Source organism: Crinia signifera, chromosome 3 (genome assembly GCF_055691185.1).
Source record: "Crinia signifera chromosome 3, ASM5569118v1, whole genome shotgun sequence".
Lineage (NCBI taxonomy): Eukaryota > Metazoa > Chordata > Amphibia > Anura > Myobatrachidae > Crinia > Crinia signifera.
In genome coordinates, this window is record NC_139219.1 from 190,551,798 (window position 1) to 190,578,557 (window position 26,760).

Here is a 26,760-nt window from a genome sequence, read left to right on the forward strand (position 1 = left end):
GTCTCACTGTTTTAGCAGCCGCATATGCCGATTCCCCCTTGCCCAAAAAACTGAGCGAGGGGGAATCTGCATATGTCGAGGGGGGGGGGTCAGTTGAACACTGAACCTGCTCGCTGTCACAGCTCGCCCCCGGCATTGAATACTGCCATAGACTGTATACAAACTACTTGGCACCATAAGAGTATATTCAAATACTGCATTGAGAACACTTGTATGGAATGTAGTCATAATTCTGACTTTTACAGTGATACCATAATGTAGACTGTTATGTCAAAATTGTTGGACTGACATTGAACCTGTTGGCATCTGTAGAATGTTCATACAAAATATTGACATACTACAGGGTTATGTACCAGTGAGGAGGGTTAGAGGTTAACCTTGTTTGCTTTGTAAATAATTGCTGCTTTAAAAAAACGGGCAGACTTTAATTAAATCCTGTACCACTGGCAACTATTACATCTAGCCCTCAAGCTCCGTACACACAGAGCAATATATTGCTCAGTGTCCCTTTTTGATCAGACACCAGAGATGGTCGCTGATAAAATGGAGACTCTCTGCTGGGGGAGCTGCTAGTCACAGGATTATGCTTCTCCAACCAGTACTCAGGGCTGGTCGTGGGAGCGCACTCCCGTTGACAGCCATCCTGTACACACTAGGCCATCCTGTACACACTAGGATATGGTCGCTTAGTGACCATATCCCCGTCGATTTATAGGTTAGAATCGCCCCATGTGTACGGGGCTTTAATGTTTCTTCGTCTATATGAGAGATGGTGGAGAATCATTTTGCCATTCTGTGGTTATGTAGTATACAAAAAAGGATGTATCCTATGGTAATAAATACACCAAGCATTGAGTGGTACTGTACAGCTGTACACTATAAAGAAAGCAGTGGTACTGTATTGATCCTGAACCAGAGGTAAGAAACTTGTACAAGATTAATTTACGTACCTGACCTACAGTCTGTGTTCTGTTTGGTAGTCTATTATATACTGTACTGAAGATGGTGGCGCTCTATAGGATTTAAAAGTTAAACCCTCAAATTATAGTCTTACGAGTGCTCTTGTTACTCATTATTACCTCCACATTGTAAGTATAGTAAATTAGTGAGAGGTTAGCCTTTATAGGAGACAATTAACTTAATACAAGAGGAATTGTATCATCTCGCTACTAGCGGGTACACACACACACACACATATATATATAGATATGTTTTAATACATACAAAATATTACTTTTTAAACCAAAAAAACTTTACTTTGTCAGTTTTGGGGGTTTTCGTTTGAAAGAGAGCAAAAAACAACCTGTGTTTATACTGTACATCAAGGTTCCACATTACCCTATTTAAACTGATTACATAAACACTATAATGCAGGGGTTCCCAACCACATCCTCCAGGCACATTTACAGTGTAGGATTTAAGGATAGACATTTCTTGAACACAGATGACTTAATTAGTGCCTCTGTTATTTTGAAATAACAGTCTGTGCTCACACATGAGTACCTCTAAAACATGCACAGTTTTTGTACATTGAGGATTGAGTTTGGAGATATCTGCGATCATGAATGGATACCTGGCCTAGCCCATGACTTTTAAAATCTTTAGTGTGAAGGATGAGTGGGACTTGCCTGCAGCATGTGCATGAAGGGGTCAGTTCAGTTAAGGTGGAGCGATGCATAGTGCAACTGAATGGTAGGGTTTCCTTCATCTCCAGCTGTGGTATTAGTCTTGTTCCACTTGTTTGATCTCCTGACCAATACTCCATGGACAACCAATAAGCCTTACCTGTCATACTAAGAGTACTCCAGTTACGCAACATTGCTCGCATCAGGCCCTTTCTCTCACAGAGTGCAACTAAGCTGATCATCCACTCATTGGTCATCTCACGGCTTGACTACTGTAATGCTCTTCTCACCGGCCTTGCTCAATCCCAACTAGCTCCTCTCCAATCTGTCCTCAATGCTGCAGCCAGGCTTATCTTCCTCTCCCGCCGCTCTAATTCTGCTACTCCCCTTCAACAAAATCTGCACTGGCTTCCATTCCCCTACAGAATCCTCTTCAAACACCTCACACTCACATACAGGGCCATCTCTAATTCCATTGCTCCATATATCTCTAACCTCATCTCCATTCATACACCCTCCCGCCCTCTACGGTCAGCTGACGACTGTCGTCTCTCCTCCACCCTGATCACTGCTTCCCATGCTAGAGTACAGGACTTTGCCCGTGCTGCACCCCTTCAGTGGAACGCACTCCCTCGCTCCATTAGACTCTCCCCGACCTTGCAAAGCTTCAAACGGGCACTGAAAACTCACCTATTCATCAAAGCGTACCCTTCCACTGCATAAACCAGCTGGTTCTCCGACCCCTTGCCTGTTTCCTGTTTACATCCTGCTATCTAACCACCACCCCCTCGCTTGCACCTCTTGTAATCTGTCTGTCTCCCCTTCCTACTAGATTGTAAGCTCCTCCGAGTAGGGCCCTCTTCCCTCCTGTTGTCAAAGCCCACTTCTCTTCACATGTCACTCACAGCTCTCCTTTACTCCAACACTCAGTGACCATCTTCGTCTGCATACTCCTCTCCATCATTGGCCTCAAGCCTCTAGTTGTATGTTGATTGAGTCCTCACTACTTATATCCAAGCTGTAATGTGTATTGATCTGTGGCGCTCTTTATTTGTACTGTATTTTTGTTATTTATTCAATGTTATGCCAAGTTTTGTTTCCCTGTGTTGTTCCTTTGTACGGCGCTGCGAAACACTTGTGGCGCCTTATAAATAAAATTATAATAATAATAATAATACTTGCTACAATGGGTCCCTTCGTCTTGTCTGGCTTCACTGCCTGCTATGTGAAGTCAAAAGGTACTGTAAAAACTAACAAAAAAACTGAATAAACCATGCTAGTGAAATAACTAAATAAATAATGCTTCCCATTATAAATTTAAATAGGAAAAAAGCCTCAAATTATTGCATTATTGAAATGGCATGTAGATCTTTTCCCATTTTAAATGTTCCAAAATAGTGAATCTCCTTTAAGCCCCATACATACAAACCGACTAGTTGCATAGCCAATATAGTTCATTTGGTCTCTTTGTCACTGATGACCTAGTCAGACTGAACTTCATGCATTGGGGAGGTGGTTGTTGTATGGTGCTTTTTAAAGGGCTTTTGAGCTGATTCATCCTTATTTCCGTTTTATCATCTATTATTAACTACCCCAGCCCCAAACAAAAACCCTTGATTATTCCCAAATTTCACAAAATAGATTTTTAAAAAACTTTTAAACCAGGCTCTGAAGAAACTGCACCATATACTAAATCCATGCTGTGCTTTGGAAATAAAGCCTTTATACCGCGGCAATGCTGGACTGTGGGGCAGATGTATTAAACCTTAAAAAATAGGATTTTAAATACCGTATGGAAAAATCCTTTTCTCTGAGTCCATAAGGGATACTGGGGATTCACTTAATACAATGGGGTATAGATGGGGTCCAAAGGAGCCTGTGCACCTAAAACTTCAAACAGGGTGTGCTGACTCCTCCCCTCTATGCTCCATCTCACAGCCCAGTCTCGGTAAAGCTGTGCCTGAAGGAGGTAGACCTAGTTGAGAGGCGGAAACTAAGATACAAGTGGTGAGACAAATGAACCAACACACCATTCATAACCGAAAACAAAAAAACATTGTAAAACTGTAACACCACTTGCAGGACAGCGAATCACTGAGGTAGACACACAATATGTCTTATGGACTCCGAGAAAAGGAAAAATCCAATTTTCTCTATCATCCATAAGCGATACTGGGGATTTACTTAATACGATGGGGATGGCCCAAAGCTTCCAGAGCGCGCGGGAACATGGTAAGACAGATGCAGCACCACCTTCCCAATATCTGCACCTTAATTGAGCCTAAACGTAGACCCATATCCATGCCAGCCTGTAAAAACCACAGGAAATGACCCAGACAGAAAACGGTCAGAGAATAGTCTCTCCTCACACCACAACACATATCTCTTCCCGATAAGATGATGGTGGTTGCCCGGAATACCCTTCCTGGCTAAAGTCAGCCATTCAACCTCCAAGCCAACAAACAAAGCTGTTGTAAGTCCGGATAAACGAAGGGCCCCTGCTGAAGGTGATCCATTCTGTGCGGAAGAGGCAAAGGGTCATCCATCGACATGGCTAGAAGTTTGGCATACCGTGCTCTTCGAGGCCAATCCGGAGCAATCAGAATTGCTTGCACCCTCTCCCTTCTGAACACCTGTGACAGCAACCGAATCATAGGGAACAGATACACCAGCTGATATGATCAGGGCATTGTCCGGGCCTCTGCGGCTGCCGCCTGAGTGTCTCTGGTCCTGGCACAAAACAACCAAAGTTTCTTGTTGAGTCAGAATGCCATCAGAACTATGGCCAGAACAGCCCCACTGGTCCATGATCAGTTGAAATACTTGTGGATGGAGACTCCACTCCCCTGGGTACAGGTCGTAGCGACTGAAGAAATCTGCCTCCCAGTTTTCCATGCCCGGAATGAAAATGGCCGATATCGCCTTTTTACACATTTTTCAGCCCAGAGGAGAACTCCCTCATGCAGGTCCTGCTTCTTGTTCCTCCCTGACGATTTATGTACACTATGGCAGACTAGACCTGAACCACCTGATACAGGAGCAGAGGTGAGGCCTGAAGCAGAGCCTATTAAATCGCCCAGAGTTCCAAGATGTTTATTGGGAGGAGGGACTTTCGTGGCTTGACCACCTGCCCTGAAACTGCACCCCTTGGGTTACAGCTCCCCAACCTCTCAGGCTTGCATCTGTCATGAGAAGGATCCAATCCTGGATTCTGAACCACCATCCCACCAACAAATGGGATGACTGAAGCCCTCACACTGGTGAAATCCTGGCGTGAGGGGAGAGCCAAATCATCCGATGCATGTGCAGATATGAACCTGACCAATTGTCTAGGAGATCCAACTCCTGGCGTGGAATCATCCATGTTGGATGGCCTGGTACAATGCCACCATTTTCCCTAGGAGGCGAATACAAAGATGTACTGAGACCTGGTCCAGTCTCGGAACTTCCCTGACCATGTCCTGGAGCACCTTTTTCTTGTCTGGCAGAAGGAAAACTCTGGCCACAGTGTCCAGAATCATTCCCAGAAAAAGGAGTCTCTGGGTACGTACCAGATGAGATTTCTGGTTATTCAAAATCCATCTGTGCTGGGACAACAGTTTGGTGGTCTGACAAATGCAGATTGAAAGCTGTTCCCTGGACCCTGCCTTTTATAAGAAGGTTGTCCAAGTACGGGATAATGTTTGTCCCCTGCATAAGCAGCAGCAACATAATTTCTGCCGAATACCCTCGGTGTCATGGACCGTCTGAAAGGCAGAGCCTGGAACTGATAATGATCCTCTAAGAGAGCAAACCTGAGGTATGCCTGATGGAGTGGCCAAATTGGAATGTAGAGGTACGCATCCTTTATATCTAAAGAGACCAAGAACTACTGCAATTCCAGGCCGGAGATCACTGCTCTCAAGGATTTTATTTGGAACGTGAACACCATCAGGTATGGATTCAATGATTTTAGATTTAAAATAGGTCTCACCGAACCATCTGGTTTCGGTACAACAAACAGGTTTGAGTAGTAACCCTATCCTCTCTGCTGAGAAGGGACCGGGACAATGACCTTGGATCAAACCAACATCTAATGCCACTAGCAGCGCATCCCTAGCGTCCTGGGAGGACGGCAGACCTGATCTGAAAAACCGTTGAGGCAGGCAAGTACAAAATTCCAGCTTGAACCCCTGAAAGAGAACATTTGTCACCCGGGTATCCTGGCAGGAATACCAGGATATCCAGATGGGGCTGAAGAACTGTAACCACACCCCCCCCCCCTCCATGTTGCCAAGGTTTGGAAGTATGGTGTCAGGCCGAAGACTTGGAGCAGGCAGAGCCGGTGCTCTGCTCCTGGGAGCTAACTGCGGAAGGCTTAGGCAACTTTTCCCTATTGACCCTAGCGGCATTAGAGGCGCCCCTGAACATACCCCAGAAAAAAGTCCCCATAAAAACACTGCAGGGGAGGATTCAGAAAGGAACGTCTAACAGGTGGAGCTTCAGAAGGGAGGAAAGTAGACTTTCCAGCCATGGCCTTGGAAATCCAAGCATCAAATTCCCCTCTAAACAACCATTCCCCTATAAAGGGAAGAGCCTCAACACTCTATTTAGATTCCGCGTTAGCAATCCAAGTTCACAGCCACAAGGACCTGCATGCCGAAATCGCCATAGTAGAGTTTCTAGCGTTAATGACTCAAACCTCTTTAATGATATCACAGAGCACACATTTTTGTGTCTTGAATGTGCTTAACCAACATTGTCATTGCAACCAGACAGACCCTCCTATGAATGAATGGCGTGTGTCTGCGCTAACAGGCCTCTGGGAAACTCCTGCCGCAGGATAAATAGATTTTAACATGCCAACATTTAATGTTCCTATCAACTGGATCCTTCAAGGCAGTAGCCCCAGGAACCGGCAAAACAGTATTTTTGAGACAGATGAGAAACTGAGGCATCTACTGCCGGCTGTTGTTCCCAAATCCCTCTGCCCTTTGAAATAAAAGGACACTAGATATTTGGGGATCAGGAATTTTTTACCTGGGGAAACCCAGGCCTTCCTAAAAGGCATCCAAATCCTTTGAATCAGGAAAGGGGACACTAGCCCTTGACTGTGTAAAGAAAAAGTACTGCTGTGTTTCTGTATCCTCAATAGGAACATGCAACACATCCCTAATGGCAACAATAAGAAGCCCCAGGCTCTGTGTTGGATATACATCTTCCAAAACAGGCCCCAAATCCTCGCCTTCCTCCTCACTGGAGTCAGAGCTTGTGCTTACGTGGTGCATCTAAACCTGAGGATGAAGCCACCAGTCGGTCTTTTCTGCAGACCTTCCACAGATACCTGTAACAGTTGAGTCTGGTGTTGTGTAGCAGCTATCTGCTGAGAGATTTGTGTCCTCATAGCCTTCATTCAACTCAGCCATTGTGGTTCTGCAATATCACCCCCAGATGCTTCACTATGTTGTGATAGCTGGCTGCACTGATCACATATGAGGGTGTCAGTGGGGAGGGTGAAAACCTGGAAAACACAGTGCACTTTCTCACCATGATGATAGGAGACAGTCACCCACTTACACACATAAGGAATAAAAGCAAGCCTGCCCAAGCTGTGTAAAGAACCCAGAGGAGAGGGAACCAGCACACCTGCCAAACAGATCCAGCAGGAATGTAATGTCGCGATCAGTAAATGTAGGTGCGCTATAATTGTGATACAAAGCTGTAAAAGAGCTCCTCAGTGACTCTCCCCCAGTTAAACACCCCCGTACCACTGAAACCTGTTACTGGAGTGCCTCGGATGAGCCAGAACAAGCTGCACGCTGTTCCTCTGCTGGAAAATGGTGCTGAGGCGCCGCTGTTCCCGCTCTGAGGTAGCTCTGCCCCCTGAAATGGCGCCAGAGCTACTGAGAATATGATATATCTGGTAAATATGTGCCACAAAGCCTTATTTACCTAACCGCTGCCAGTGTACACCGGGGGGGTGTTATGGGATCCCCCAGAGAGGGTATGTCTGACGTCTTCGGACAAATTAGGGGCATGCTGCGGGCTTGTGCACAATGGCGCCATGCCAAGTGGTACACTAACCCTTCTGTAAAGGGGTTCTGGCAGCGGGGATCGGAGCAGCACCTGAAGAAGTTGGTATCCATGCAGCATGCCTGCAACATGGGAGCATGTCAAAACAGCATAACCAAGAAACAAAAGTTTAAACAAAATGAAGAAAATCCTCTGGAGCTCCAGAGTGTGCATCCTCTCCTGAGGGCACATTTTTCTGGGCTGTTAGAGGGGGTATAGAGGGGAGGACCCAGCACACCCTGTTTGAAGTTTTATGTGTACAGGCTCCTTTGGACCACATTTTATTAAGTGAATATTTAGTATCCCTTATGGATAGTGAAAGCAAGAAACGCAAGGGTGATAAACTTCCAGCCAACCAGCTCCTAAATGTCACTGTCTATAACATGACAGTTATGAGCTGATAGGCTGGGCATTTATTTCCTTCATGCCATTGGTGGCCACTGGGACAGTGGGAAGGGGGCGGAGCCATGGCGACAGGCACCAAGTAGCTAACACTTTAGTGGTGCAGCCCAGGCCCCTCCTTCCCCACACTCCATCCTAGGTCAGTTTTTTCTTGGTGCCTAGGAGCACAGGCACGTTTTTTAGTAGCTGCTGCAGTTTTCTGCAGCGTTTTTTAAAAAAGTTTTTTTTTTTTTTTTTACACTTGCGGTGAGCAAGCCGGGTGGACCACCCAGGCTGCTCACCTGCTCCGGAGCCAGCTCGTCGTGAACTGCCACGGACCTGCAGGCTGGGTCCCAGCACAGAGGGACCGTGCGCCACGGAGCAGGTAAGCCGCACTTCCCCCCCTCCCTCCCCACAGCACGCAGCGGTATCGCGGCTGGGGGAGACGCGAGACAGAGACGCTTCCCGATGGAAGCTTGACTCTGTCCCGCAACGGTGACCGCAATGAGACGCGAGACAGAGACGCTTCCCGATGGAAGCTTGACTCTGTCCCGCAACGGTGACCGCGAGACGCTCGGTCTCGCAGCGGCGTCTGGATGGTGAGACGCCGGAGGGAGGGAACCCAGCGCACGTAGCCGCCGGGGGTGGGTGCGCTCCCGGCGGTTTCCTGGCAGTGACACTCGGTCCTCACAGGGGAAACCGAGGCCACTAGACCACCAGGGCTATTATTGTAGCGGTGGGGGCCGCCATATTTTTCTCAGCCCTGGCAAGGTTCCAGGAGGGGGGGGAGGTCCCTCACCTCCTCCCCGCCCAATCCCCGGCAGGGAGCCTCTATATGAGTTCCCGCCGGGGACTGCCAGCGTCCTGTCCTAAATGGAGGCTTGACTCGGTCACACATCGGTGCAGAGGAGCAGCAGCTTTTGTGTGGACACTGTGGCACCCTTCCTTCCCCAGTCTTCAGACGGGTCAGGTTGTATTACATTGACACTGCACCCTTGAGGTGTTCAGTGCTGTGTTTTCACACCCCTCTCTATATAGGGGTTTTTTCTGTGCAAATCTCTCTATTCACTCTGTCTTGTATTGAAGTGCAATAGAGCATAGCCATGACTTCTAAGTCAGGCTCAAAGTCCACAGGACCCTCGCGGTCAGGGGACGCTCCTGCCCTGAGGGCCTTTAAGTGTGTTAGGTGCAAGGAGAATTTTTCTTCCACCTCGACAGACCATGGGGGTGTGTGTACACGCTGTAATGGTGGGGACTCTGTGGATTCGGCCCCGTTACAGGCATCCCATTCCGGCGAACCGGGTTGGGCGCAGGCCCTGACGACGGCCATGAGGGACCTTGCTGAACAGCTAGCCGCTTCCCGTTCACACCCTCAGCCCCCACCAGTGCTGAGTCAGCCTTCACAGGCGACTCTTCCACCAGCTCAACCGGCCCCGCTCACGCAGTCCCAGCCTCAGTTGCTGGTGCCTGAGCCTGTTTGGGTACAGGGCCTTTCTTCCTCAGTGCAGGGACTGGTTCAGGTTTCCTCCTCTCTACAGAACCTGCTGGGTGCCGCTAGCAAGCGCAAGAACCCCAGAACCCGCACCCAGAGAGCTGACTCTACGGGGACGGATACTTCAGAGGACGACCAGGCGGACACAGATGACCCTGTTGACCTGGATGACCCGGACGACCCTGACGAGGAGGCTACTTCCCAGGACGAGGTTATGACCCAGTCCAGGGTAGATGCGCTGGTGAAGGCGGTCCGCTCTTGCTTAAACATACAGGAGCCAGACCAACCCCCTGCGGAGGAGGCACCCTCGTTTAAGCGCAAGAAGAAGGATCCGGCTGTGTTCCCATCTTCAACGCAGCTGGAAGGAGATCTGGCAAAGGCCTGGTCTGCTCCTAATAAGAAATTTACAATTTCTAAAAGGATGGTTTCTTCTTATCCCTTTCCGGCAGACGGGCGCACGAAATGGGAACGCCCGCCTCAGGTGGATTCCCACATAGCCCGGCTGGTAAAGGCTACTACCTTGCCTATTCCCACTGTGGCGGCTCTAAAGGACCCCACGGATAGAAAGATGGAACATGTCTTTAAATCTATCTTTACTCATGCGGGTACGCTTAATAGGCCAGCTTTGGCCTCGGCCTGGGTGGCTAGGGCGGTAGGCAAATGGGCAGATATGTTGACGGAGAACATTTCGTCAGGCATACGCAGGTCGGAGCTGCTTTCTCTGGTGGACCATATCAGAGAAGCCTCCACATATTTGGGCGAGGCGGCCCTGGACACGGCTACGTTAGCCTCTAGGATCTCGGCGTCTTCGGTTGCAGCCAGAAGAGCCTTGTGGCTCCGCACTTGGAATGCGGATGCAGAATCCAAAAAGGCCCTGGAGGCCCTTCCTTTTGTGGGCGATATGCTTTTCGGTCCGGAGCTGGACAAAATTGTGACTACGGTAGCCACTTCCAAGACAGCCTTCCTCCCGTCGGCACCCTCTAAGCCGAAGCAGTCCTTTCGTTCCTTTCGGCCGCAGGGAAAGCCGAGGGGACAATCTTCAACGAGAAGCCGTCCTCCCAGGAGGGAGTCGTTTGGTAGGAGCAGACAGTCCCAGTCTGGCAAACGTCAGCCTCCTAAGGCCCCGGAGAAGGCCTCCCAATGACTCGGGGACCCCTCAGGTCGACTCCCTGCCGGTGGGGGCTCGCCTCCTCCATTTTGCCAACAGATGGAGGGAGACGACATCGGACAATTGGATTTTGAGTATCGTGTCGGAAGGATACTATCTCTCCTTCAACAGGCGTCCGCCGACCCGATTCTTTATCACGGGCCGCCCGGCCTGTCCTCTGAAGGCGGAGGCTCTCAGCGCCTCCGTTCAGACTCTTCTCCAGTCTCGGGTGATAGAAGTGGTTCCTCCTCAGCAGAGGGGCCACGGCTATTACTCCAATTTATTCCTGATCGGGAAGCCGGATGGTTCATTCCGACCAATCCTGAATCTCAAGGATCTCAATTGTTACTTGAACATTCCGCGGTTTCGCATGGAGTCCCTCCGGTCCATTATACAGGCAATGGAGCCGGGGGATTTCATGGTATCTCTGGACATCAGAGATGCATACCTGCATGTTCCGATACATCCGGATCACCGCAAGTACCTCCGGTTTGCAACCAAGGATCTTCATGTCCAATTTCGGGCTCTACCCTTCGGAATCTCTACAGCACCAAGAGTCTTTACGAAGGTGATGGGAGTTATGGCAGCCTTCCTTCACCTCCAGGGAGTGCGGATTCTGCCTTATCTGGACGACCTTCTGATTTTGGGACAGTCCAGAGAACTACTCCTACAACAGCTAGGCATTACGCTGGACCTGCTCCAGGCTCACGGTTGGCTAGTGAACTGGCGCAAGTCCAGCCTGGAACCCTCCCAGGAGATGATACATCTGGGAGCGCGTCTGGATTCCCAGGCCCAGAGGGTCTATCTTCCAGACAAGAAGCGGCTGGCTTTGCAGGCCCTCTTACGAGGGTTTCTCAAGCACAGGAGAGTCTCTCTTCATCTATGTATGAAGATTTTGGGCAAGATGGTCTCGTGCTTCGAGATGGTGGAATTTGCCCAATTTCACTCTCGTCCGTTGCAACACCAGATCCTCAAGTATTGGAACCGTTCACCACAGGCTCTGAAGAGGCAGGAGATAGTACTCTCTCAGGAGGTTCGACTATCGTTGCTCTGGTGGCTCAAGCCACGTCACCTGTCCATGGGACGGCCCTTCCTAGTCTCCGACTGGGTACTCTTGACGACAGATGCCAGCCTCAGGGGCTGGGGAGCGGTGGTGGAGGACCGATCCTACCAGGGAGTTTGGTCCCACCAGGAGTCGGGGTTGCCGATCAATATTCTAGAGCTCAGGGCAATCTACTTAGCCTTTCTCCAGGCGGCCCCCCTGATTTGCTCTCGTGCAGTCAAGGTACAGACAGACAACGCCACGGCGGTGGCATACATCAATCACCAGGGGGGAACTCGGAGCAGAGCAGCTTTTCTGGAGGTACAGCCAATTCTTCGTTGGGCAGAACGTCACCTCTTGGCATTGTCGGCAGTGTACATTCCCGGCGTCGAAAACTGGGAAGCAGACTTTCTGAGCCGCCAAGAGATCCACTCCGGAGAGTGGTCTCTTCATCCAGAGGTGTTTCACTCTCTAACCCTCCGTTGGGGGAGGCCTCAGATAGATCTCCTGGCATCCCGGTGGAATCACAAGTTGCCTTGCTACGGGTCCAGGACTCGGGATCCAGGCGCATTTCTGGTCGACGCTCTGTCGGCACCTTGGCCGTTCGATCTGGTGTACGCCTTCCCGCCAGTGGCTCTTCTTCCTCGGTTCCTAAGAAGACTCAAGCGGGAACGGGTAAGGGTAATCCTGGTGGCCCCAAACTGGCCACGCAGGGCCTGGTACGCCGATCTCCGGCTCATGGCGGAGGAACCTCAGTGGCGGTTACCTCTCCGGCCAGACCTTCTGTCTCAGGGACCCTGTCAACATCCCAACCTAGCTCGTCTCGATTTGACGGCCTGGCTCTTGAGAGGGAGATCTTAAGAGACAGGGGGTTCTCAGATTCGGTGATAAGAACCATGATAGCGGCCAGGAAGCCGTCCTCAGCAAAAGTCTACTACAGAATCTGGAGTTCTTTCTTTCGCTGGTGTGAAGAGCACGAGAAGAATCCAAGGAGGTTCTCGTTGCCCAGGGTTTTGGCCTTCTTACAGTCGGGAGTGGATTTGGGCCTTCGACATTCCACTTTGAAGGTTCAGGTCTCGGCGCTCTCGGTTCTGTTTCAGAGGCGCATTGCGACAAGACCGGAGGTTCGCACTTTCCTCCAAGGGGTCATGCACGTGACTCCTCCCTTTCGGAGTCCTGTAGTCCCGTGGGATCTGCCTTTGGTTCTGAGAGCTCTTCAGGTGGCTCCGTTTGAGCCTCTGGAGTCAGTGGAGTTGCGTTGGCTTTCATGGAAGGTGTGTTTCCTTCTGGCAATTGCGTCAGCTAGGCGGGTCTCGGATTTGTCCGCTCTATCTTGCAAGCCACCGTTTTTGGTTTTCCACCAAGATCGGGCAGTCCTCCGTACCAGGTTGGGTTACCTGCCAAAGGTGGTCTCCAGGTTTCACGTAAACCAAGAAATCGTGGTTCCTGCTTTCCAGGATTCAAGAAGTGGAGGGGCTCTCGATGTGGTTCGGGCCCTTCGCATCTATGTGGATAGGACCAGGGAGATTAGAAGGACAGAAGCTTTGTTTGTTCTTTATGATCATCAGAAGCGGGGTTGGCCCGCATCTAAACAGTCCATTGCCAGGTGGTTGCGGCTTACGGTTCAGCAGGCATACCTTCTGGCGAATAGGCCGGCGCCAGCAGGGCTCACGGCCCATTCCACTCGCTCGGTAGGATCATCGTGGGCTGCGGCTTCAGGAGTTTCCGCAGAACAGCTGTGCCGCGCAGCCACATGGTCTTCCATGCACACTTTTATACGCCACTACAGGTTTGATACTTTCACCGAGGTCGACTCTGCGTTCGGCCGTGGCGTTCTTTCTGCAGCTCAGGAGCGTTCCCTCCCGTGAGGGGACAGCGGTGGGACGTCCCACTGTCCCAGTGGCCACCAATGGCATGAAGGAAATAAGGGGATTTTTGTCCTTACCTGGAAAATCCTTATTTCTGAATCCTTTGGTGGACACTGGGCGCCCGCCCAGACGCCCCTGATCGGCTGATGGGTTGGTTTTAAGGAATGCTCTTGTTCATGGTAATACAAGATCTCTCTTTTTCTTTCTTTCATTCTCTCCTTTCCTGTGCTCCTAAGTCCGGTGGTAGTCTAAACTGACCTAGGATGGAGTGTGGGGAAGGAGGGGCCTGGGCTGCACCACTAAAGTGTTAGCTACTTGGTGCCTGTCGCCATGGCTCCGCCCCCTTCCCACTGTCCCAGTGTCCACCAAAGGATTCAGAAATAAGGATTTTCCAGGTAAGGACAAAAATCCCCTTATTACCCTTGCATTTATCTCTCTCTTTTTTTTAAATCTAATTACAGGCTGAACTGGAGAAACTACAGGCAGCAAGTGCAGAATCCTCATCAGCAGGCATAGATTTATTACAGACTGCAACATTTTTCAATTGCTTTTCAAAAGATCTCTTGCAAATAGTGTCCCTTTTGTAATATTAGCACCTGCTTTATCACAACTGCACATTAGAGCTAAGTTCTAACAAACTGAATTCAGTACTGATTGTAAGGTTTACTAAGGTCAGTCAGATTCAAAGCAAATTAAGTACTGAGTTGCTACTGCTGAATAGCTTTTGGTGCATACACACTGTGAGATTTACATTCTATTAGACCACTATTAGATCTGGGTCTGGATATGAGGGTACACACTGTGAGATATGCACTATTTTTTCTATTCAATTTTGCTTGTAGAAGCAAAATTGAATAGAAAATCGAATAGATAAATAGTCTTGGCAGGCAAGACTATATAATACAGATCTGTACTATATATATTAAAATCGAATGTGAACACTCTTGTAAGACTTGTAACTAACCCAGATCCAGATACAGATCTAATAGTGGTCTAATATAAAGTAAATCTCACAGTGTGTATGCACCATTAGATACAGTACAGTATATGAGTAAATAAGAATTTTATGATTGCTGAAAAAATACTACGTTTGGAGTATAACCTCTTATTTTGGAGACTTATGGTCAAGAAAGATTTTTTTTCAAATTGAATAAATCTTTTCCTTGTACACGTAGCACATGCCTTTTCTGAAAAATAGCTCATTAGAACCAACACCTGACCGAATATACAAATAAAGAAAGGTTACGCCAAAAAGAAAAATTGTTAAATTTGTATTTTTTTGTTGTTTCTGAGAAATCGACAACATAAGACAATTTATGCAGCATGATGTTAAAACAGAACATTAACAAGATTACTGTAGGTCACGTCCAGAATTTTCACTTTTATTTACAAATAAAAATATTTAAATTATATATTCAAAACTTAAGTCAGAAACAGATTTGTTACAGTACATACAAAAAAAAAAAAAAAGCCCATATAAAACAAGGTATGTCAGTAAAACCAGGAGTGAGTGGTAGCATGAAGCCGATCAGCTCTTCAGTACGCCTTCTAAAAAGTCTCTCTCCAACATCTCCTCTATTTTCTGCCGTGCTTTGCTGGAGAACATTTTCTGGTTCTCCAACTTCATATCCTTGTTGGGAAAAGAGTTTTGGTATAGTATTGGGCTACCCGAGTCTCCAACACATCTGCTTGTGACTTTGCTATTGAAGACTTGACTGAGTACATTGAAAAAAGGCAACAGCTGTTCCATGCTGCGGATGGTGGACAATGTAAGCAGCAGATGTCCCGGGTCCCAGTCCAATATTCTCCCTGAGCAGTCATCTTCTGGATTTTTCTGGAATGAATTAATAAAACCGCTGTTATTAGGTAATGTTTTCCCTGAATGTTTTTACCAATTAATGACATAATTAGAGCAAAATTATAAATTTCAATTTGTTCCTGCTAATGATTAACATTGTTGGCTAATTATTCCAACCGACCACAAATATCGGGGCCTGGGGACAATGCTGAAACAAACAAAAGGCACATTCTGAGGAATTTAATGTTATGCAAGTTTGCATACATTTAGGGGTGTATTCAATTTGCGGGTCACGGCTGTCGAGCTGGCTCGACAGCCGTGACCCAGTCCCGTTCTCGGTCAGCTCGACTGAGAACAAGCAGGCGGGATTCAATGTCCCACCTGCCGCGGGGCGAGAAGGGAGGCGTGGCCGGGAATAGTCAAGCTGCGGCCGTGAGCTCGGCAATTCCCGGGCCGTTCTCTGCAGAACGAGCCCGACTGCTTGTGAAGTCGGGCTTGTTCTGCGAGATCCCCTGCTTAATGCTGTCGAGTAAGACAGCATTGAATAGGGCCCGGCAGCCATCTCCCCCGACGGGAGATGCTCGCAGGTGATTGAATATCCCCCTTAAGCTTTTAAACAGCTGTCGGTACTTATGTAATATCTGGACTCCCGTTTTTCTTATGAGACCGCGTCCCCTCGCGGGGCTCGCTGCGCTCACCACGCTTCGGGCGCGGTGGCTCGCTGCGCTCGCCACACTATATAAAGTCAACTCCATGCGTAGTTGGATAGTAGGGGTATGAAAAAATGGGGTGCCTTTAACATGGGAGCCCAGATAATACATAAGTACCCAGCTGTCTCCTCGGAAATAAAGGCAGGGTTTTTAGACACCCAGAACGGTATTTAGTCATTAGATCTACAATGTCTAGGTCATCATGGTCAAAAGGTTAACATTAAAAATGTCGACATGGAAAAGACTGACGTGTTTAAAAAAAAAAAAATTGGAGCCAACGTGTCGACAGAGGGTATTTCATACTCTACCATCCACTACAGCATGGTGGAAGAATATAATAGTGTGCCAAGTGCAGCAAGCTATGCGAGGGGACGTGTGCACTCGGTTTCCATACCGACCTAGGTCGATAGATAGGAGGAGAGGGTCAGGTAGGCAACCCTGATTTAGATATATACTTTAGATATAGGAAAATGAATGAATGTTCTCATATTTACAGCACTGCAGAATATTTGAGCAGTAAAAGTAATAGAAATCTATACTAAGCTAAAACACTGCATAAATCCATGTTTGACATTACAGTAACTATTTGTGGGCTTGAAAAGACTAAAACAATTAGCAAATATTGTAATGCATTACCCTCTGTATTAAATGCGGTTTTAACATTGCATATTCATTTGCTAGGTATCCCTGTCCATAGTTGATACTGATCCCAACATGCATTAGCCTAATACTTCCTTCTAATCAAAAAAATCACTTAACAGAAAAAAGTACCTTTGCTCTTTTTCTTAAGAGTTTTGCTAGTCGAACGACATATGGTTTAAATTCCCTCTGATGGGTGCCTTGCCGTCGAACTTCTAACCCTGAATCATCTGAGGCTTCTGGGATAAATGCCCAGCGGTACCTAAAAATAATGGAACATTTTTTATTATAAACAATAAAATATTTAAAGCACTTGAGAGAAAAGTTCTTACTAACACAAATAAATACCATCACTCCTGTACTTTCATTTTTGAATGTTGTACACTACAGTAGGTGGCCAAAAGACTACGAGTTGAAACTGTAATACAAGCATATAGCAATTTACAATAAATGCCAATCCTGGGATTGAGCATTTTTCAAAACCAATTCCTGGGATTGAAAAAATGCCCCAGAATTGGCATCCCTAATGGAGATCAAGCAACAATGAAAACAAAAATGGGTAAAAAAGTCAGTGTCCTGAAGGGCAAAGCAAGCAGAGACTTGCCTACATAAACTCTGCTGCACCTAAAAGCCTTTTCTCCAGAGTAAAACAGCGATGAGGTGTGCACTGTGTGTTATTTGCTAGATTTTTTTGTCAGAATAAGGATGTGTACTTGTCCTGTATCAGTTCTATTAGAGTATTACACAGGACTGTTCCTCTTATTATAGCATTATTTTTTTCCACGTGGTGATCTATTGGTCTCAATCTGTTACACCACCTGTTCCATCTCTCCTCATCTTTTTGAAGCACATACAGATAGAGCAGCCATCAGCCAGCCTGCTCCATTGCCAGATCTCCTGTGCTGGCGCAGGCTGTCAGACGGCAGTGACATGTTGTGGTCTAATGTGGCTAGTCTTTCGCAGATATTGCTACTAGTATTAGTGTGTGTTTTTCCATTATACTAAATTTGCAATAATCATATGAAACACTGGGTCCAAGTATATGGTTTACTCATATACAGAGTAATAGAAATAAAAGAACCTTACATCTGAAACTGAGGCAGATTATCAGAAGGCAATGCCAGGGCCAAGTCTAGGAATTTACATGCAGACAGGTAGAAGTTTAGCCAGCGCTGGCTGTTATAGGATGTGGAGAATCCATTTCCACCGGTGTATGTAGTCTCCAGACCAGCAACGGAAGGGCCAGAAATCCTACAGGAAGATGGAGTAACAATATTGTTACTGCAAAGTATGTGGTTACATACAGCATGATCATCAACACCAACAACAGGGGTGTACAACTGTCTGCAGTTATTACTTGGACATTCAAGTATAATACAAATACCTGGTCATATCTTCATCTGCTGTAAGTTCCTGCTCCATTAGCAGAAACACTTGTACCTAATAAAATAATGTACACAGTATTACTGCTTAAGCAAGGCATTGGGTTACTCATGTCTAATTGTATGCACAAATAAAATATATTTGTGTGTATTTCATGTGTTTGATGTACAACATAGATAAATTATTGAAATCTAAAAATATTCTGAAATCCGGAATAATCCGTTATCCAAAATTCTTCTGGTCCCGAGCATTTTGGATAAAGGATACTCAACCTGTAATGATATACTAGCTTATATCATTCTACTTTGCACATGGCTAGACTGACCGAACTAGTGGCTAATGAGTGCTATGGGTAACACAGAGCATGTGTCGGTCAGTGCCACTGGCTGTAGTGAGGGAGGGGGAGCCTTATACAGAATGTAGGTGCAGCAGCTCAGGACATAGCTATTACTTAATCAGCATGCTTCGGATAAGATGCTAGGACAAATGACAAGCAGAGAACCCCAGTTACTCACCAGCTCAGTGATCATGGTTGGCCATAAGGAGGTGAGGTGTTGAGGAGAAATCCGGAGGAGCAATACTCGGAAAAACAGGAAAACCTGGGAATGTAGAGTGGGCACTTGTGGCAGCCGCAAGCTCTCCACCAGCCTTTCTGTAATCCCAAGCGACACAGGTGTATTATGTACTGTTTTAGCACATGGCTCCATTTCTTATTGATTTTAAATGAACAAGTGTTAACCCCCAAACATGTTAAATGCTATATACTGTGCTTATATCACGCGTATGTAAAAAAAAAAAAGAGAAAATATTACAAATGACAAAAATAAAGCAGTATGCAGTTCTAGGTGAGGGTAAATGAGTATCTAGCAGCTAGCTTTGTCTTACAATATAACATGAGAAAAAAGACATCAGCTTATGGAGAGGCATAATTGTAATACAGACACATAATAATTATCCATATTTGATGAATCCTCTCACCTTGTATGTCGGGAAGAAATTTCTGATATTGGTCAATCTCACTGCTGAAGATAGCAAAGGCCAATCTCTTTAGTAGCATTGCTCTCTGCTCCAGCTCAGCGTCCCGGTTAGTGAACAGACTGAGAGAACTGCTCTGCGCCACAGCGACGCGTGCTGCAAAATAGCATTTAGGAATTCAAGAAGGCACAAACACTGCATTCACAATCCTTATTGCAGAACGTTCATACTACCCTGTGCAGTCAGACCATTCACATGGTCAGACTATACACAAGCTTTGTGCTCCAACACAAGGATACTAATGCCAGGTTCAGAAAGGACAGATTTAAAATGGGAAGCGAAAACAACTTACTCATTAAGTCTCGAAATGTGGTTTTGTCATGTGTCATCAGATGGTCCATGATTGCCCTCCAGCTACATGTAGAGATAAGTAAATAAATTTATTAAAAGAAGAATGTGCAATAAACAGTATATCAGGAGTAAAGCCCTGTACACACGGGGGAGATATATTGCTTACCCATATATTGCTAGCAATATATGGCTGAGCAATATATTGCTCAGTGTCTCCTTTTCATCAAGCGACCAGAGATGGTTGCTGATAAAAGGGAACCTCTGCCGGCGGTGCCGCAGAGGTAATCAGCTGGTCGCAGGAGCAAGCTCCTGCGACCAGCGATTAGAACGGGGCTGAAAACGGGAGCGCGCACCCGGCGATTTATCGCTGGGGCACACTCCCATCACTGACAATATGGTCGCCTGCGACCATATTTCCAGCGATTTCAGCCCCTATCCCCCCGTGTGTACACAGCTTGTGTGCTCTAGTCTTAAGGTAATTTTTGCCAGGGGCCAATCAACCTACCAGTACAATTTTCGATTGTGGGTCGAAACCTACGCAAACACAAGGAGAATATACACACATAGCACAGTTAGGGTCGTGGTGGGAATCAAATCCTTGGTGCTGTGGGGCAGTAATGCTAACCATTACACTGTCCATGCTGCCCTGATAGATCTTACATAAATATTGCATCTATAGATGAATAATTAATGGACTAAATCTTGTATTTATAAACATAGGAACATAAGGTCCTCTGCACAAGAGTTTATGCTAGGGTGGCCAATCCCGGGATCGGCGGGATCCTTGGATTTGGCCCCTAAAACCCCGGGATTTCAATCCCGGGATTGGAGTTTCCAATCCCGGGATTTCGGGATTAGACTGCGCATGCGCAGTCTAATGCCGGCCAGCGTCTGAGCGTGTGCTCAGGCGCTGCCCGGCTTCTCCCTTCCCCAGCAGTGCATCCCTGCGCAGCGTGACGAGTACAGAGGTCACGCTGCGCAGGCCAAGCAGCTGCACAGAGCCAGTGTGGCTCTGTGCAGCATGCGTTCGCCCCCGCCCACCAACCCGGCTGGCTCCCCAGAAGCCCGCCCCCCCACCCCCGGCTCGCTGCCCGCCCTGCTAGCCGCTACCCGCCCATCCACCCACCCTCCAGGCCGGTTCACCGCCCATCCACCCGGCCGGCTCCCTGCCCATCCACCCGCCGGCTCCCAGCCCATCCACCCGCCGGATCCCCTGACGCCCGCCAACACACCCGGCTGCCCGGCTCCACAGACACCCGGCCGGCTGCCCATCCACACACCCGGCCGCACCGCACCCCACCCCACATGTAAGTAAATATGTGGGGCGGCCGGGGTGCGTTTTTTAAATTAGGGAAGCCAATCCCGGGAATCCCGGGATTGGGCATTTTTCAATCCCGAAATCCGGGATTGAAAAAATGCTCCGGGATTGGCTTCCCTAGTTTATACTTTACAAAATAATGTAAGAATTACAAATATATTCAATCGCATTAGGAAGGGCTAGTTCCACCATACATGAAGCTGTAACACCTGGATGTGATAAGAAGGATGGAAAGAGTCTTACTGACTAACACAGGAGCCATCCATCTGAAAGAAGTTGTGATCCATGAAGAGATCAAAGGCTTCCTTCTTCCATGTGCGCCTGGTATACTGATAGCCACTGAGACTGCTTAGTAACTGCACACAAGCACGGTAGCTGGAAGCATTATGAGCGCTGCAATGGTAAAGCACAGATATGACAGCATATTATTATTAGGACAATGATTGGACAACCTCATTTCATTCAGAGAAGAGTTTTCTGGGGCGCAGATATAAATGTGCATAAAACCACAGAGGTCATCCAACTGCAAAAGTTACATTGAAGCCAACACAATATAATAGGTTGCTGAGCTCTTTGCCTACTGTAGGTTACTCTGGAACACTCAACCTAATGGGAGACGTGAAGCCTTGCACTGTAGACATAGGGTCTACTCAGCATCATCTTAGAAAGCTACGGTCAGCAAGGAACATCTGCCGTTGTGAAGAGCCTTAACGTCAATGCAGACTCTGTAGGCTGGAGAGGCTACATAACACTGTCAGAGCTCGGCGTGAACGTCCTGCAGGTGCTAAGGTCACCATTCTTTCCCAAAAGTTTCAAGAACTAAATGTACTTTATTAAATATCACAGACTGTACAAGGACATAAACCGAAGGTTATCATTTGTGGGTCACTGGTCTCAAATCCCTTTTTATTTCACCAGCACAAATGGCGACAAGCAGCAGTAATAATGGAGCAGGCGGTGTACCATTACCTGTGGTTACGTAAATAGGGTACTACGTAATGCATGATATTGACAAGTAAAGGGATAACTTTCTCCTTCTCATCACTGTAAAACACCATATCCAGCAAATGGGCAAGAACCTGGCAAGATACATAAATAAAAATGCTTAAATGTAACCAATCCGGGGTAACACAGAGCCACGGCACTTTCTCCAAATACTGTACGTCTTTTACCTCAGCAAGTAACGTCAGTGCATGTACACTATACACGGAAGGGGTGATGTGTGAGATTTCCATAGCTGGAGACAGCATAATGTCTGAGGGACAGAAGCAGAACAAATGTATTTGAGAACATCTACATATAAAGATTGTACCTCCTCTATACCCTTCCTTTACAGTGCTATCAATGCCATATGGTGAACGTTTGTACAATGTAGCAATTGGCTTCAGGTAAAGGGTGGTAAGGTGACCCAAAGTTATTGTCCAGGATGGGGTTGTTTTTTGAGAAGGGGTTGTCCAGTTGTTGACTGGTAAAAGTATGTGCAGGATAAATAAGCAAATATCTGTCAAATGTGCTCAACATAGACCATTGTGGGCAGTCAGTAGGGATCTACACCTAGAACACTTTATAAATATATCATGTTGGTTCAAAAAACAATCCCTTGTTTGACAATTATTTTGAGGCTACCAAACATGCATGTCACACATGCCATTAGCATTTAAGTGCTCACTGTCCACTTCACCAGTGCAGTCACTGTAAACAGTGGTGTACAATGCATTCCTAACACTGGAAAACATGTCTCTTCAATGCTAGGTGGTGGGTTATAGTGACACTATAAACCATGGTTTCTATAGGTAACACCTATGACAAACACTTGGAAAATGCATTTAACAAACAGTATTGGTCAAAAGCTCTTAGAGCTACAGAGATGTTTTTAAAAGTTTAAGAGCTAGTTTTCTACCATAAGACAGCAGAAAAAATAAACAGCAATAACTTGCGATACTCTTTACTTAGAAGGGCGCCCACGATTTTGATCGTGGGCATCGTTAGTAAAAAATCTCGGGCATTGAATGCACTAAAAAATCGGGTGCAATCAACCGACGAGATGCCCGAGATTTCCCATAGGGAACAATGTTAAATGTCCCAATTGACCCAATTTTCCTGTTCAATGCCTCAATTGACCCGATTTTTCCATAGGAAACAATGTTAAATGGGCCACAGAGGCCAAATAGGCACCCTGAAGTGTATAATGGCCACCCAAATTGTTAACGCCACCCCACGATCAACGTCAACCCGATGCGTGGCGAGCGCAGCGAGCCCGCGAGGGGCGGCGGTACGCGTCCTACGACCTTTTCATACCCCCACTATCCACGTCGGTGTGGAGTTGAGAATAGAAAGTGTGGCGAGCGCAGCGAGCCACCAAGCCCGAAGCGTGGCGAGCGCAGCGAGCCCCGCGAGGGTACACGGACAGCTGTGAAGCCCGCGAGGGGACGCGGATACCTGTGAAGGTATCCGCGTCCCCTCGCGGGGCTCGCTGTGCTCGCCGCGCTTCGGGCTCGGTGGCTCGCTGCGCTCGCCACACTTTCTATTCTCAACTCCACGCCGACGTGGATAGTGGGGGTATGAAAAGGTCGTAGGACGCGTACCGCCGCCGCTCGCCACGCTTCGGGTTGACGTTGATCGTGGGGTGGCGTTAACAATTCGGGTGGCCATTATTCACTTCAGGGTGCCTATTTGGCCTCTGTGGCCCATTTAACATTGTTTCCTATGGAAAAATTGGGTCAATTGAGGCATTGAACAGGAAAATCGGGTCAATTGAGACATTTAACATTGTTCCCTATGGGAAATCTCGGGCATCTCGTCTGTCGCATCGCACCTGATTTTTTAGTGCATTCAATGCCCGAGATGGCCGAGATGGGCGCCCTTCTAAGTAAAGAGTACCTAACTTGCAAATAATGGTATCATGAGACCCATGAAATAAGGATAATAAATTGATATGTGCTTAATCTGCACCTTCAGCCGTTGGCTACATGAACTTGCTCACTTCTAGACTCTGAACAAGGAAATGGTACCAGCTGTTTGTGGAGAGCAGGGACTGTGGAGGGACTGTAACTAGCAGGTGAAGGGTGGAGAAGGTCTACCAGGACTCACTACCTATACTAACTTCATTATTCCACAAAGTAGACTCCATAGAGTATTAAAAGTACAGTGAAAACTTCTATCCTACACAGATATACAACATAAATCTAGCTCTCTCTCTATCTCTCTGGTTCCGGTGCCTTTTTTTGCTTTGTATTTGTAAGGATGGCAATACCTTCAACATCAGATTCCAGAACGGTTCCATCTACAGTTATTTTAGGGGAAGGCTTCACTTCCAAGTTTCTCCTTAACCATGTGGTCTGCTCCAATGATGAACCGGCAACTGCGCCAATGGCATCTACGATTTTATAAGTGACATCCTAAGGCAAACCAGAAATAATTGCAGGTGTTAGAATACTAAAAATTAAGCAAAAAGGGAATTATTACTACTACTACTATTATTCAGATTTCTACTGAGAGCACATATTTTGCAGTGTGGAACAAAACATTGGATGCAGATTTAAAATGAGAGGGCTGTGACACAATAATAGCAAATGTGAAGACACAGAAAATGGGAATAAATACTATAAGTAAATGGTACTCTTTACCTAGAAGGGCGCCCATTGCGGTGATCGCGGGCAGTACATTAACGGCCGCGACGCGATGCCCGCGATCACCGTGATTTCCCATAGGGGTCAATGTTAAATTTAGTGGTGACCGCGATTTTACATTCAATGCTTCAATGGCCGCGATTTGGACATAGTAATCAATGTTAAATGGGCTACAGAGCCCAAATAGGCACAATTAACCCTTAAATGTCCCCCCAAATTTTTAACGCCACCCCACGATCCACGCCAACCCGAAGCGTGGCGAGCGCAGCGAGCCCGCGAGGGGCGGCGGCACGCGTCCTCCGACCTTTTCATGCCCTACTATCCACGTCGGCGTGGAGTTGAGAATAGAATAGTGTGGCGAGCGCAGCGAGCCACCGAGGCCCGAAGCGTGGCGAGCGCAGCGAGCCCCGCGGATACCTTCACAGTTATACGCGTCCCCTCGCGGGCTTCACAGGTGTCCGTGGCGACGCGGACACCTGTGAAGTCCACGAAGGGACGCGTTTACCTGTGAAGGTATCCGCGTCCGCTCGCCACGCTTCGGGCCTCGGTGGCTCGCTGCGCTCGCCACACTATTCTATTCTCAACTCCACGCCGACGTGGATAGTAGGGCATGAAAAGGTCGGAGGACGCGTACCGCCGCCCCTCGCGGGCTCGCTGTGCTCGCCACGCTTCGGGTTGGCGTGGATCGTGGGGTGGCGTTAAAAAATTGGGGGGACATTTACGGGTTAATTGTGCCTATTTGGGCTCTGTAGCCCATTTAACATTGATTCCTATGTCCAAATCGCGGGCATTGAGGCATTTTACATTAAAATCGCGGTCAATCAGCCTTTTTAACATTGTTCCCTATGGGAAAATCGCGGTCATCGCGGGCACCCGATTTTTATGTACCCGCGATTTACCCGCGATGACCGCAATTTTTTACCCCCGACGCCCGCGATTCCAATCGCGGGCGCCGTTCTAGGTAAAGAGTACCAAGTAAATAACTAAAGTATTTGGCCATTTTTTAATGGCCGTCAATGCCACATTATTCTGCCAATGGTATATGAATGTGACACTGCTTAGCTGTGTTTTTAAACAATGAACAAAAATAAGTAACAATTCTCCTATTAGCAGTTCACAGTTTTACGCTGCAGCCTAGCACCTTACCTGCAAATCTCGCTGGTCCTTCTTGTTATCTAGAGTTGGATTTTTCATAATGAACTCATTCAAAACTCTGAAAAGTCAAAGTCAGGAAGAGAACACATTTAATGACTTAAGCTGTAGGGATAAAAAGCAATAAACAGGAAACCCCAACATATATTTTGATGATCTTTTGGCACAGAATACGTTTTAAAATGCTTGAATCTGCCAGTCTTTACACATCAGTGGGTTTAATATAAACTGCTGCTTTAAAATCTCTTAGAGTGTATAAAACATTGGTGAGCTAAAAACTGGAAACGCTGACTGCAAACATCTGTGATAGATGTAACCGTATGGGAATATGTATACAAACAGAAGCCAAGCTTGTCCCTCACCACATAACTGAATGCAAGGATGACTAAACTTATTTAATTTAATATTTTCTGAATTTCTCCAACAAACTTTTGTCCTATTTCTTTGAATATTTATTTGATACTCTGGGGTACCGTTGTTTAAAAAAAAAATTGTGAACCACTGGTATAAGCAGTAAGTATGTAAATATATTCACACCAAAATCAGCTTCTCTGTTAGTGTACTCCCAAAACTGTGCTTCCTGGGGGTGCTGATGCTGTGCCTACGAAGAACAAAAGGTTTCTCCTACAAGTACTTTAACTATACATGCAGAGAAGTAGATTGTTGAATTAGCAGCCACCTGCAGCGAGCCCGCAAGGGTGGCAATCCACGACCCCCCTTGTCGGCATTTTGGCGGTCGGGATTCCAGCGTCTGTATTTCGACTGTCGGGAATCCGACCACCGGCTTTTCATACCGAATCCCTTAGAATAAACTGTATTATGCATTATATTTGGTCTAGGAATATCTCTGTGAGAAATAAGACACTTTTAAATACAATATGTATGATGCAAAACACTTATAAGAGACAAACTTCTTTAGGATAGTAAAGTAATCACAGGGGTGCCAGTGCCATCATTGATTAGTTGAATACCGACCTACAAGATGTGACGGTGAGCAATCAGCACTGCTCACTGTCACAGCTCACTAAAGAGCATTAAATATACCCATATGGGTTGAAAAGAAAAATCTGTTGGTGACCACTGGATACCTGACCACTGCCACTAACGGAATAGTCCCCAAAGAACCTAACACAAAGAAAACATCACCACTTGCTTAATTGACTAAGCAGTAAAAATATTTTGTTCTGTGAGAGAGTGGT

General features: G+C 47.0%; 1 protein-coding gene across 4 annotated transcripts in view; it reads right to left on the minus strand.

Moving 5' to 3' along the window:
* Positions 1 to 14,967: 14,967 nt before the first annotated feature.
* The window catches only part of DOP1A (DOP1 leucine zipper like protein A), a 78,447-nt gene continuing 66,654 nt past the window's right edge, over positions 14,968 to 26,760 (minus strand). For all 4 annotated transcript variants that reach the window (XM_083177134.1, XM_083177135.1, XM_083177133.1 and 1 more), the window contains 12 exons: positions 25,556 to 25,622; positions 24,034 to 24,178; positions 21,953 to 22,035; positions 21,750 to 21,859; positions 21,024 to 21,173; positions 19,464 to 19,525; positions 19,115 to 19,267; positions 18,652 to 18,788; positions 18,138 to 18,193; positions 17,840 to 18,004; positions 16,886 to 17,015; positions 14,968 to 15,440 (listed from right to left, as the gene is read on the minus strand). In XM_083177134.1, coding sequence (XP_083033260.1) covers positions 15,135 to 15,440; positions 16,886 to 17,015; positions 17,840 to 18,004; positions 18,138 to 18,193; positions 18,652 to 18,788; positions 19,115 to 19,267; positions 19,464 to 19,525; positions 21,024 to 21,173; positions 21,750 to 21,859; positions 21,953 to 22,035; positions 24,034 to 24,178; positions 25,556 to 25,622 — 1,564 coding nt within the window. In that variant the 3' untranslated portion in view covers positions 14,968 to 15,134. The remainder of the gene's footprint in view (positions 15,441 to 16,885; positions 17,016 to 17,839; positions 18,005 to 18,137; positions 18,194 to 18,651; positions 18,789 to 19,114; positions 19,268 to 19,463; positions 19,526 to 21,023; positions 21,174 to 21,749; positions 21,860 to 21,952; positions 22,036 to 24,033; positions 24,179 to 25,555; positions 25,623 to 26,760) is intronic.